Source organism: Scomber japonicus, chromosome 9 (genome assembly GCF_027409825.1).
Source record: "Scomber japonicus isolate fScoJap1 chromosome 9, fScoJap1.pri, whole genome shotgun sequence".
NCBI classification, from domain to species: Eukaryota; Metazoa; Chordata; class Actinopteri; order Scombriformes; family Scombridae; genus Scomber; species Scomber japonicus.
In genome coordinates, this window is record NC_070586.1 from 22,521,872 (window position 1) to 22,534,941 (window position 13,070).

Genomic DNA, 13,070 nt, shown 5'->3' on the forward strand with positions numbered 1-13,070 from the left:
TCCCATGCAATATGCATGAACAAAGGTGACAATGTGTGTGGAAATGTTCCTAATTAACATTATTGCTTCCCTTTTGTACAAGCACTAACATCTTACATAGACACACACACAGTAAACTATTTGTCTTGCTCTCCCCAGCACTTAAATCCTGACTCACTCAGTCACTACAGAGCAACATCAGACTGTTTTTAATGATAAATAACACAAACACACTCTGACTATGACTGAAGAGATGACTCAGGACAATAAAAAAAACTATTGACATTCCTGCAAATGATCTGCTGAGATTGCTGGTTAACTGAGCAACACAACAAACCAAGAATCTATTTGATCTCATTATCAGTGCCTATGTAATGACAGCAGCATTCATGTTGTTATCACACACGTGCAGCTGAAGTACATAAGTACATCTGGTGTGTGTTGCTGATGTTTCCTCTGTCTCGTGCAGATTATGTGGAGGGGCTGACGTGTCCGATGGCCGGCCTGGACCTGCAGGTTCTCGTACCCCCAGTTCTGAGTTATTGTTATCTTCTGACCAGGCAGCCCAGCCTGAGGATCTGACCGTGCTCCCACCCCCTGACCCTCCCACCCCCAACCCCCCTCCCTGTCATCTCTCCTCCCCCTCTCCCTCCCTCTCCCTCAGTATCCCTCAATCCTGGGCTCATCATGGGAGGATGCTTCTCCAAACCCAAACCAGGTAACCAATCCATTTTTCTGTGCTGTCTCACTCACTCTCTCAATCCAGTTTAGTTTAGTTGAAAGAAAATATACAACAATGAAAAAGAAGCAGCATCTTTTTGAGGGAAGAAACTTCTGAACGGAGTGCCCTGAGTTGAGATTGAATCATAGTGTTAGTTTGTTTGGGTTTTTGTTCCATTAAACTGCAGTACATTGAGAAGTATAGATGGTATTTTGTCATTTCCAGCAGAATCCTGACAGTCTATATGTTTAGAGATATGAAATGTAATGAATATTTATGTTAAATGTGAAGAGCACAGAGAGTTCAGTGTGGAGAACAATGTGTCTTCTCTTCCAAATCTTGTATTTCTGTTGGTGTGTGAAAAATATACAGCGGTAAAGGTGAAGTCAGTGGATTTGATATATATTTATTGTACACTCTATCCATCCAGTTTTTATTCTGCTTACAATATCAATGAAGCTGGGTGAAGGCTGGTGTTTGAATATTGTTCTGTTCTCTCTGCGGAGAGACCAGTGTTTGTTTTACTGCTGTTCTTATTTTTATCTGGTGAAAATGAACAAGTAGGTTTTGAAACATTCATTTTAGGGACAGTTTGTTCAGTTTGAATCATTTTCAAAACTACCTACTGCCTCCAAATCCTGTTAAACGTGTCCTCTTCTATCCAGCCCCCTCTGTTTGCAGTATGGTGTTTTGTGGGGGAGGAATTTTTATGCTCTCTTTGGCATCTTGGTCAAGAGGATTACATACTGAGACATAAATATGAAAATTTGACACTGTATGTTGATCTATTTCAGTGTGTGCATCGTTTAACCTGATGAAGAGACGAGTTCATTGCTGTCCTACAGGTGATAGTCACACATTGTGCTCCTCATTCATCTGTGTGGAGAAGCAAAAGCTTTTAGATTAAATCATCTGTTGAATGCAGCTTGTGTTGGCTGCAGGAGGAAAGAAACTAGTTGTCTGTTTATATAAGACAGAACAGATGCTGCTGACTGTCAGGATTAATTAGTTTGACCTCCAATTACTAATAATTGAAGACAAAAAACAAACTAAAGAGCAATATATATTCAAATTGTTTTACCACATCAGAAACATTTGAGTAATGTCAAAAACTTAAAATAATTTTACAGATTGTATTCATATTTTATATATGTGCATAACAAATCTGTGTAAAAGGCATGAACAGTGCTTAAAAAGCCACCGAGAAGGCTTTTAACAACAATGAAAGCTTATTTGGTTCGCCCTCACATCATCTCTCCTTTCCAAATCATTATGTCATCATCTCTAGCCTGATTTGACTAGTAACTGTGTTTAATGTTATCAGGAGCAGAGCAGTTGTTTTCATTATTTCTTTACCATGATATGTATGACAGTTTTTGTCCTACTTATGCATATTTCTGCAGGAACTGCTATCAGAGGAGAATAAGTCAAACATAACTAAGGAACAACATTATTTAGGAATGCTACTAATAAATCACAACTTATGCTTTATTAAGAAATGCAATTAAGAAGTTTAAGAAGTCTAAAAATCTGTTCCCTGATATTATATGACATATAAATCATAAATCATATTTTTAATCCTATATAATGTTTTGTTGGATTTTAAAGTAATGACTGTTTGCTAAGAGGATATCTGCCATCAAGTGAGGATTAGATCTTTTAAACTGAACACATACATTTTTTCACAGAACAACGTGTTTCTTTCAAAATCTGCCTGTAATCTTTCTGTGGTTAAATAAAGGATGTTTCACGCTTTATTTCAGATCGCTGAGTTGCAGTATGCTATGGTTTTTACTTAGCTGAAAGATCTGGTGACTAGAGCAGTCCAACATCCCCCACAGGCAGACTTCAGAGGCTCAATCATGTTTGAACATTTCTCTACATTCTGTGTGACTGGTGATTGTTAGCTCAAGTTATATGAGCAGGAAAAGAAATGGCAGATTAGCATTATGATTTGGATCAATGGCACAATGTCAGGCTTTAAATAAGTACATATTTTGAGTTTATTATGACCTGATATGAATTAGAAATAATGGGCTACAGTTATTTGAAAGGGGTGTATTTCTCCTACTTATGCATAAAAAATAATCATTTTTGATTTTCCAGCAAAAACTTTTAGTCAAATCAAAATATGTTAAAGTAGGTTTGGGGAAATTGTGAATGCCTTTTATAGAATTTATAGAACAAATAATCGTTAGTTGCAGCCCTATGCACAATCAGTCAAAGCTCTAAAGATGGTTGGACCAGCTGAGCTGGTTAATTAATTAGTAATTAAATCAGGGAACAACATCACCGCTGTGAAACTGCAACTTCGGCTGTCCAGCAAAAAGTTCCTCTGACAACTACAGTCTGTACAGGTTTTAAATCATAGTCTCAGTATTAGAATGAAAAATATATCATTTAAATGTTTTTATGTCTCTAGAGAATATAATAGAAACCTATACTGAAGAATAAAATTTAAGAGTATAAGCATAAACGCACAGAGCTCCCAATCTGAAAATAAAGTCAATATATAATCATTCATTTAAGTGTAAGTGGGAGTACATTGGCACTGTGACAGGTTGTACAGTAAAAGTGAAGCAGCCCCTGCAAGATGTGACACACAGCCCATAAAATCTGAAGAAATAGGTTACAGATACTGTGAAGTTATACATAAGGCTCCAAACACTCTACTCACTTGTACATAAATAACATGTGTTTGTGTTAAATCTCTGGCTAAAAACATGTAGATATTCTGCATTCCTTTTTTTCCTTTTTTTTTTGGCACTGATCAAATTCAGCATCAGTGCAGTGATGTCTCGTTTAACCACAGTTATTACAGCAGCATCTAGAGATTCTCTTAAACTCTGGAAAGCTTTCTCTTTCTTTTTCTCCAGTGATTGCACTCACTATTATGATTTTCCATTGATTTTAATTAAGACTTGCACAGCGGGAGAAAATTCCAGCCAGATTACTGTGTAAGAACCGGATGATCAGCACATTTTTCCAGCCGAACAGATAAAGCCTGCTGCAGTGAAAAAGGGTTACACAACCATTTCTTAATGCTCAGAAATATAAACTCTAATAGCGGCTCATCAGATGTCATCAAAAAGAAAGATGAAGAAAAGACAGATGAATGAACTGCACTCTGTTACAGCCTGCTTTCTCAACAGCATTTATTTAAAAAAACAAAGACAGTGAACATGTATGTAAGACTGGTGCTGGTGTAAGCTGCACTTAATTGTTCTTTTGTGTCTATGTCAGTTTCCTTAATGGAACATTGATCATTTGGGGGAATGCTATATGGAATTTAAAGGCATTGTTACTCTGTCAGAATCATGTTTTCCACCTTACTAAGTCCATTTTGATGAAAAGGTGAATCAGCAATGTGTCGACAGTTTTTATTTAGTGACTCTGTCTCTATTGTTGTGGATTATATCACTGGTAAAACTGATGTTGCATGACTGATTTCATGTGTTTAGAAGACAGATGATAGTTTAATAGTGGGTTACATGGGAAACCTGGATTCATGTTCAATGTTGAATACTTAAACATCTGCATTTTTATGTTATTAACTGACAGATATCACCAGAAAAAAATCACTAGAAAAAAGGAAAAGGAAAGTAAGAAGTCAAGGTTGCCCTACACAAACTTCTCCTTTATTTGCTTCCTGCTTTCATTTGTTCCAGTTGCGGATTTGTCAGACTCAATTTGTCTCAAAGTCCTAGACGTCCCTCTCAGCTGTAAGACAAATTACTCTTCCAAAGCAATGGAGAGGGACAGTAAAAAAAAAACCCAAAAGAAGACAAGTTTAGAAATGCAATTCATTGCTGATTTGTAGCATCATTAACCTGCAAAGGTTTACTTTACTGGTTTATTCTACTGCTGATATGATTCGTATTTTGTGATGTGTTTTCAAACATTTAATGAGTAGACATGTCTGTGTTGTGCAGTTGAAGTTAAAGTGGAACTCTCTCTCCTGGAAAAAGAAAAAGAGGTGGACGGGCTGTCACCTAATGGCAAAGCGAGTCCCTTTGCTGACTGCAGACCTAATGGGGCCTTGGGACACGGCTCTGATGACGACTCCACCCCGCTGCCCCTCTACCACAAACCACGGGACTATGTGGAGGCCTCTGTCTGTCATGTTAAAGATCTGGAAAATGGACAGTAAGAACATAAACATGTATTTTCTTAATAGACATGTGTAGAGACCAAGAAGCAAAGTGTCATCATTGCACAGATAACCCATATTAGAGCCAATTCACCTTCACATTCACACACGTTCACATTTTCACACAAAAACACAGTCAAATTTTCCTCTATTATTGAATCAGAGATTTAACTGTGTCAGCATATGTGTTGGTTGAATGGAAAAAGAAATTGTGGTATAGAGATAATAAATGTGTTTGCAGTATTTTACAAACATTTCAGTATTACATAGTTTTATCCGGGAGAGAACACTTGAAAGTCTTTAACTAAAATTTCCTGTTAAGTGCGTTCAGTATCTTAAGGTTAGACTGTAACTTTATCCTCAGTGGCAGCTAAAAGTTACAAATACTAATAAAAAACATTGTAATAGTAGCATAAGTATGAGAATAGCCATAAAGTTGAACTGACTCAGTAATGTCAGTGACATTATCTATATTAGCAGATGGTGTAATCTGTAAACTAACCACTAGATGCCACTAAATCCTACACACTGGTCCTTTAAATTATTTTTTACAGCTTTGTGACCAAGACATGTTGGAGCAGGATGTTTTACTCTTAAAAAATAGACATGTCAGTGCTCCCTGTTGGACAAACTATGTAATGAAAACATGGTTTCTAAATTAACTGAAAAATGTCTCTGGTATTTCTGTGCTACAACAAACAGTATACACCAATGCCAATAAATCTGCAATAAGCTGATATTGTCCCTGACAGTTTTCATCAAGGTAGTACAAGACAAATCTGTTTTCTTATATTTTGAACCGTTATGAACACAGTCTGTTTTCTTTGTTACAGGATGCGAGAGGTGGACTTGGGAAGTGGCAGAGCTTTGTTGATCAAAGAGCACGGCGAGTTCTCAGCCATGGGCCACAAGTGTCCTCACTATGGAGCACCACTTGTCAAAGGTGAATCATTTATTTTCAGTTACATGATACAAGATACATTTTACATGATTTTATCTGAGTTGAAAAGGACATGTCTATTGTTCCAGGTGTGTTATCAAAGGGACATGTGCGCTGTCCCTGGCACGGTGCATGTTTCAACATCGCAACAGGAGACATCGAGGACTTCCCTGGGCTGGACAGTCTGCCTATCTTCCAGGTGACCTTCTCCGCTGGTGCTGTCTGTTAACACATTTTCTGCCTTATCATATCTCTAAGCACCATCAAAAAGTGTACACATCGCTCATGTCTGTTTGCTCCAGGTCAGAGTTGAAAAGGACAAGGTCATCATCCGTGCAAACAAGCAGGTAACAATAAAAGAAACCTGTCAGAATGTGGAGAATTTATAATGAAAATAAACTGACCGCCTGACTGATTGACTTGAGATCTTTTAAACATTTCCAGGCTCTTCAGTCACAGAAAAGGTCAAAGCCCATGGCCCGGTGTTCAGCTGTCATTAACTCCAGCACGAGCTTCAGCCATGTTCTCATCATTGGCTCAGGTCAGCACATTATTGTCCTTCATTTCATCATGCAGGATCTTCTTTTTACTTTCTCATTTTCACTGTTATGTTCCTCTTTTGTGTCCGCAGGTCCAGCAGCTTTGGTGTGTGCAGAGACACTGAGACAAGAAGGCTTCACTGATCGCATCGTCATGTGCACCATGGACAGACATCCTCCATATGACAGGCCTAAACTGAGTAAGGTTTGTACACAGACCCCCGACCACATAAACTCAGACAGAGCTGAATGTGCCAACAGAGTTACGTAACAGACTGCAGAGGTGCTGCTTTGGTCAGTGGTGCTAAAACAGGAGCTCTTTGGGGAACAGCTACACTTCACATCAGCAAAGCTGTGAAGAAAGCGGTTTGTGCAGGAGTAAACATTCACAACTGAACAAAAAGAGATACAACTCTCCACTGCCATAGAAAGCTTTATTTACTGGATGCAATCTCCATCATGATCATAGATGATTTTAAATGGCTGCACTCAGTTTTCCAGATGCATCATCATAGTTACAGATTTCAGGGTCATTTCAGTTTAGAGGTGAGAACAATTAATCAATTAATCAATTAGACAATCATCAAAAATGTAATTGGCAACTATCTAGATAACTGAGTAATGATTTCAGTCATTTTTCCTGGAATTTTTTGTCAGATATGAACAAAAAAACAGCATTTTTCACTTTGACATTTTATTGAAAAACAGATTAATCAATAATGTAAATGATCTTTAGTTGCAGCCCTACTTCAGTTGTAATGTTTAATTTAATTCTCAGGCAGCTTTTGTTTGACCCTGAAATTATGGGCAGGTTGTTTTTGGAATTCAGGGATTTTGATTTTAATTTAGTTTACATATTTTCTGTTGATGGACTCTGCTCTAATCTGCTACCCCTCAGTCCCTAGAGAGCACAGCGGAGCAGTTGAGATTGCGCTCTATGGACTTCCTGCAGGATCATGACATTGAACTGTTCACAGAGAAAGAGGTGAGAGACGGTGACCTCAGAACATGAAGTGAAGAGTAATTGTTTGATGGTTAATGATATATTTAATTATTTAAGTAAATATATATTATGCACAAAATCCAATTTGTATGACAGTGTGACTCAATATTTGCTTCAGGCTGTGGCAGTAGATGTTAAAACTCGATCTGTGACCTTTGAAGATGGCTGTAGGATGGAGTACAGCAAACTCTTTATTGCTACAGGAAGCAAGTGAGGAAACATTTCTAAAATGATATTTTTTCCCTCTCATCCTGAGAGTCCTGTCATTAATGAACTGACATCTGATTGCTTACATTTCCCGGACAGACCCAAACCCATGAACTACAAAGGCACAGATGTCAGGAATGTGTTTCACCTCAGGACGCCCGAGGATGCCAACAGCGTAGCGAGGCTGGCCAACAACAAGAACGCTGTGATTGTGGGAACATCTTTTGTTGGTGAGAAAAACACATATTTATAACAATATTTTGACACAGGAGTAAGTGTTGGACCACCAGATCAGCTCCATACACTTAGGTACTGATGCCACACGTTTGTGAAACTATACTGGAGATATAATTCTTGCAGATATTTTCTCATTTGATGTTCTGAGTGATGTTCAAATTGGTCGATAGGTGACTGTGAAAGCAATAGCATATGATTCATATCTTGTCATTCAAGACCATTCATATCAGGCCTTGTATGTGTTTTCATCAGTTGCTATTACTTTTCATTAAAGGAAGTTTTGTGTTGCTGTAGTCATTCCTCCTGTGCCTACTGGCCATTAGAAGATCCCTTCATAATGCTTTTTCAGATATGTATTTAAAATTCTGTCTGAAGCTGATATCAGGTCATCCAAATGAGTCAAATCAAGTCAGTATTTTTCAAGTTTTCAGACAGACTTGAAACATTTTAACTGCATGTTGTGTATTTGTTGTGTTGGCAGGTATGGAGGTGGCTGCAGCTCTAACAGACAAGGCCCACTCAGTCTCTGTCATTGGGATTGAGTCAATCCCCTTCAAAAAAGCGCTCGGGGAGAAAGTAGGGAAAGCCATAATGAAAGTAAGGAGTCACTCCTGGGAAATCAAGCTTTACAGGGCATGAAGCATCTCCAGAAGATCAGCACTATCCCTGAGAGGAAGAAAAAATCCTACTAGTTAAAATGCAAATCATGTTTTTCTGGTCAATACATCAGTAATCCTCAAAGGGAGAGCAGATTTTTCTAATTACCAGTGATTGATCATGCTGACATGTGAAAATTCAGCAGTCTTATGTGCCGATATCTGACGATGTTTCCATGTGGTTACTGTGTCGGTGTTTTGTCTTTGCAGCTGTTTGAAACAAACAGGGTGAAGTTCTACATGCTGAACGAGGTGTCAGAGATGATAGGCCATCATGGACAGGTATTCAGAAAGTGAGAGAAACAGCATGACATGATGCTCAGCAGATCACTGTCCTATAATTGTGTTTAATCTATGATAAAGATGAGTCAGAAACACAAGTAGATTAATCATCCTGAAATGTCAAGTATTTTTCCAATAAAAATACATTTTCCTGATTAAAACAGCAAAAATCCCAGTACAAGTTCAAAAAGACACATCCCAATTGTATTATTTTATTGTTGTGTTTCTTTAGTTTAACAGTTCAGCTCTCAAAAACTCTAAGCTAGTCAGGACAATCCCACAGCTGTCATCTCATTTTGAATAGAGAAAATGCTCATGTAACCAAAACTCTTTTTTAACTTTGGCAGAAAATCGTGTTTATGTTGGACTCCATTGCTCATTGTTTAAACTGTGTTTCAAGGCCTTAAAGAATAATTTTGTGCTCAATCAGCTCAAAGACTGAACAGGAGCGTTAAAGCTGTTACTGTAGTGATATAAACATCTAGTATCTTTGTGTTTTTCTTGTTCGCAGCTGAAGGAGGTGGTACTGAAAAGTGGAAAAGTCCTGCGAGCAGACGTGTGTGTCATTGGAGCAGGTAAAGTCACAGACAATGTGAAATTTTGCTTTTATCAGCTCTTCAACTCCTATTCGATAATTTGTGGTTGTTGCCAAGTGTTCAAAAAACTGTTGGTCAGTGGTCCAACTCTTTAGTTCAGACTGAAATATATCAACAACTTTTAAATGAATTGTCATGAAATCTTGTACAGAGATTCATGGTACCTAGAGGACAAATACTGATGACTTTGGTGACTTTTCCTGTAGAGCCAGAGAAGGTCACATTTTCCCCCCAGAATCTGAAATATTTCAACATCAAACCTACTAGATGGGTCTAGATCTTATTCATTCTCCCAGACAGTGAATACGTATGACTTGTCCTCCAGTGTCACCACAAGGTTGACATTTGAGGTTTTGAGTTTAATGTCCCAACAAGTAATGTATGGAATGTCATGAAATTTAGGTCCCATCATGTCCCCAAACCACATGCTATGAATATGGTAAATATTACTTGTGCTTTACATCATCTTGTGACAGTAGCATGATCATTGTGAGCATGCTGACATTAGCATTTAGCTCAAAGCACTGCTGAGCATGGCTGTATACTCTCATGTGTCTCTACTCCTGCAGGATCTGTTCCTGCAACAAACTTCCTGAAACAAAGCGGCCTCCACATGGACTCCAAAGGCTTCATTACTGTCAACAAGGTATTGCTGCAAAACTTTACACAGGCTGCAAAACTTTACACAGGCTGTCAACTGCCAAGTGAAAGTGTGTTTTGTCACATTTTGTTGAACTGTTGCTATAATAACTATTCTCCCAGTCGATGCAGACAAATGTTGATGGTGTCTTTGCTGGAGGAGACATGGTGACGTTTCCTTTCCCGCCACGCAACAATAAGAAGGTGAACATCCCTAACTGGCAAATGGCTCATGTGCACGGTGAGTGTGTTAAAGCTGGCTCCTGACTGCACATCTCAGGCTGTTGTAACCTGCCGTGATGATTTACATGCTGTATGTTTGTTTTTTTAAGGAAGAGTGGCAGCTCTCAGCATGATGGACAGACCCACTGAGATTAAAACTGTGCCTTACTTCTGGTCAGCCATGTTTGGGAAAACCATACGCTATGCGGGTAAGTTTGCAGTTTAAGGAATGGTGGATCAGAGGTTGAAAAGAATCTGAAGTGCTCTGACATTAGTGACTACACTGCCATCTAGTTGTAAAATTAAAACTTAAAACTGAAGCCTGAATTTGCTTTTCTGTTTACTGTTGATAAATGCATGTATGTATATCATTTCTTTTTGTGAAGGTTATGGTGATGGATTTGATGATGTCATTATACAAGGAGATCTGGATGAGCTCAGATTTGTGGCATTTTATACCAGGTATAGTTCATTTTTCACAATAAATAAACTGTAATGTATAAAGTAGATGTTATTTTCTGACTGTATTTGTGAACTAATTTTGATCTTTTATTGTGCATGTTATTGACAGTTTTTCATTTTTTCTGGTCCATCTATAGGAGTGAGGAGGTGGTTGCTGTTGCCAGCATGAACTATGATCCTATTGTGTCCCGAGTGGCAGAGGTCTTAGGGTCCGGAAAGACGATTAAGAAACGAGATGTGGAGTAAGTCTCCTTCCAAGACTTAAATCTGGTAACAGCTACAAAAGCTGTTATGTTCTTTAGGTTTCTCAGGGTTTTTTCTTTTTTTTTTACTGTGTAGAAAAACATGACAAATGTTGTCACTGAAAACAGGACAACCCATGGAGCTTGTGACTTTAATCACATGGAAAGTATTATATAGGCCAACTAGTTGACTTATTGTTGCTTCTCGACAGAGTACCAGAGAGGAATAACACCAGTTATTCTGCATGTTTAATTAATGCATTCACAATTTACTTTGTGGATCATTTGTGTGGATATTACCTGGAAAAAAACAATGCTTTAGTTATTAATTATAGTGGAAATATTAGACAAATCATGTTCTGAGCCAGTATACCCACTCATTTAATTGTGTTTTTATCACTCTTTAGAATGTTTAAGCATTATAAACACTTTGATTATAACAAACCATAATGTAGTTCTATGCAGATATGAGGACAGTTTTACGAGTTTATTTATGTACTTGTCAACAATTTGAACTTATTAAGCATATGTGGCACTGAATAATATCTGATATAATATACAGTATTTCATGAATAACGGTATTTGATTACCCAGATGAACAAATCTTGTCAAATCATAAAACATTCATCCATTATCATTTGTTTTTTGCACATTATTCACAGGCAGGGTTAAACCAATCAGTCAAGGCAGATGGTTGCTTACCTTCTTCCCATTTCAAGGGGAGTTGTTTTTTTTCCTTGCTGCTGTCGTCAAGTGCTGCTCATGGGGGGAATGTTGTGTCTCTGTAAATAAGATTACAGAGTATGGTCTAGACCTGCTTCTGTTGTGATTTGGTGTCATATAAGTAATGACTATGTTTAAATGATATGTTGAGAGGGAAGGTTCATTCTTCAGCTTGCAAACTCAAGGTCCACTTAATATATTTGTTTGGCAACTTTCAGCTGAGTCTTATGGCTTTCATCATTGGTTTTAGATTGTCATGGAGAGTGAAGAAACACATCAGTGCTAATAAACACATCAATAATAGTGTTGCTCTCTAAATATTAGTTTAATTTCTTGCCTGTAGACACATTTTGGATTTTTGCGTAAAGAAATTGGTTGTAATAAATTGATTTCCCCTCTAATTAGTACCAAATCACACTCAGTCCCCAGAGAACATTAGAGTTTTCATATTGGTTCCTTTATTGCAACACTGTCATATTATTAGGGAACTATGGGACCTGAGAAAAAAAGTAGTGTCACAACATTATAATGTTTCTGTGTTTGCATTTGTCCTTCTGTGTAATTTGACTGCTGTGTTCTTCATATCTCTCGTGTCTTTTATTTCTCATAATGCACACACAAATATTGAAGGATGTTAGCACGACTTGGCAAGTACGGACAAATATGACCTTTTCCTGTTTACCATTTCACTCATATTGACCACTTGTGGGGAACACCTCATACACCTTAATGAATGCGTATCTGTTTGTTTCTAATTGCTGGTTTTTGTTGCAGGACTGGAGACATTTCTTGGTTGATTGACAAAGGCTCCCAATGACTTCACATCTGGAGGTTCCCAAGGACAGACCAAAAGTGAATTGGACACAATTGGACAATATGGACACTTTATGGTGCTGAGACACTGAGCAGCTAACCCGGTCTGGACACACACACATTCACACACACACACTGAGGACACACTTTAAGGATTGCATCTGTTTCAGACACAATTCCCTGAGGATGAAGCTTTTGTTCCTGAGAGACACTTTGAAGTCTGAATACATTGAATCACTGTGTCAGCAGGTCATTTGTGACCAAAGTTGTCATGTTCACAGCAAAGCAATACTGGATTCAGCCTTTGTGCTGCTGCAAGATGTATCTACCTGTACACTTTGTTTATAAGAAGCCAGGGATGGGCATTGACATTTTTTGTACAAATAACATTGTAAATAGCTATAATCCTGAATGCACTGTAACAAGATAAGAACATACAATTTGAACTGAATTTTTCTATGTTTTAAATAACAGAGTTGGTTGTATGCTTGCACACAGGCCTTAGATCTGCATGGTGTAACTATAAAAGGAAAAATTAAGCCCCAAAATAGAGTTTTTAATGTAGAAGCATCTGCAAACAAAGATTAAATCTTCAACAAGAAACTGGATAATCACTTGCAGCTCAACCCTGAATGCAGCTTTAACCGACTAACACACCA

At 37.9% G+C, this 13,070-nt stretch overlaps 1 protein-coding gene across 2 annotated transcripts; it reads left to right on the forward strand.

Moving 5' to 3' along the window:
* Positions 1-666: 666 nt before the first annotated feature.
* Positions 667-12,415, forward strand: LOC128365026 (apoptosis-inducing factor 3). Of its 2 annotated transcripts, XM_053325642.1 has the most exons (20): positions 667-697; positions 4,633-4,846; positions 5,684-5,793; positions 5,880-5,989; positions 6,093-6,137; positions 6,235-6,331; positions 6,422-6,534; positions 7,228-7,314; positions 7,451-7,542; positions 7,639-7,769; positions 8,258-8,373; positions 8,643-8,714; positions 9,226-9,289; positions 9,880-9,956; positions 10,073-10,190; positions 10,282-10,380; positions 10,558-10,633; positions 10,771-10,875; positions 12,229-12,249; positions 12,373-12,415. In XM_053325642.1, exons 1-20 carry the CDS (start codon positions 667-669, stop codon positions 12,413-12,415), a joined length of 1,821 nt encoding a protein of 606 aa, XP_053181617.1. The 2 variants fall into 2 exon arrangements, with proteins under 2 accessions (XP_053181617.1, XP_053181618.1); XM_053325643.1 differs by lacking the exon at positions 12,229-12,249.
* Positions 12,416-13,070: the final 655 nt, after the last annotated feature.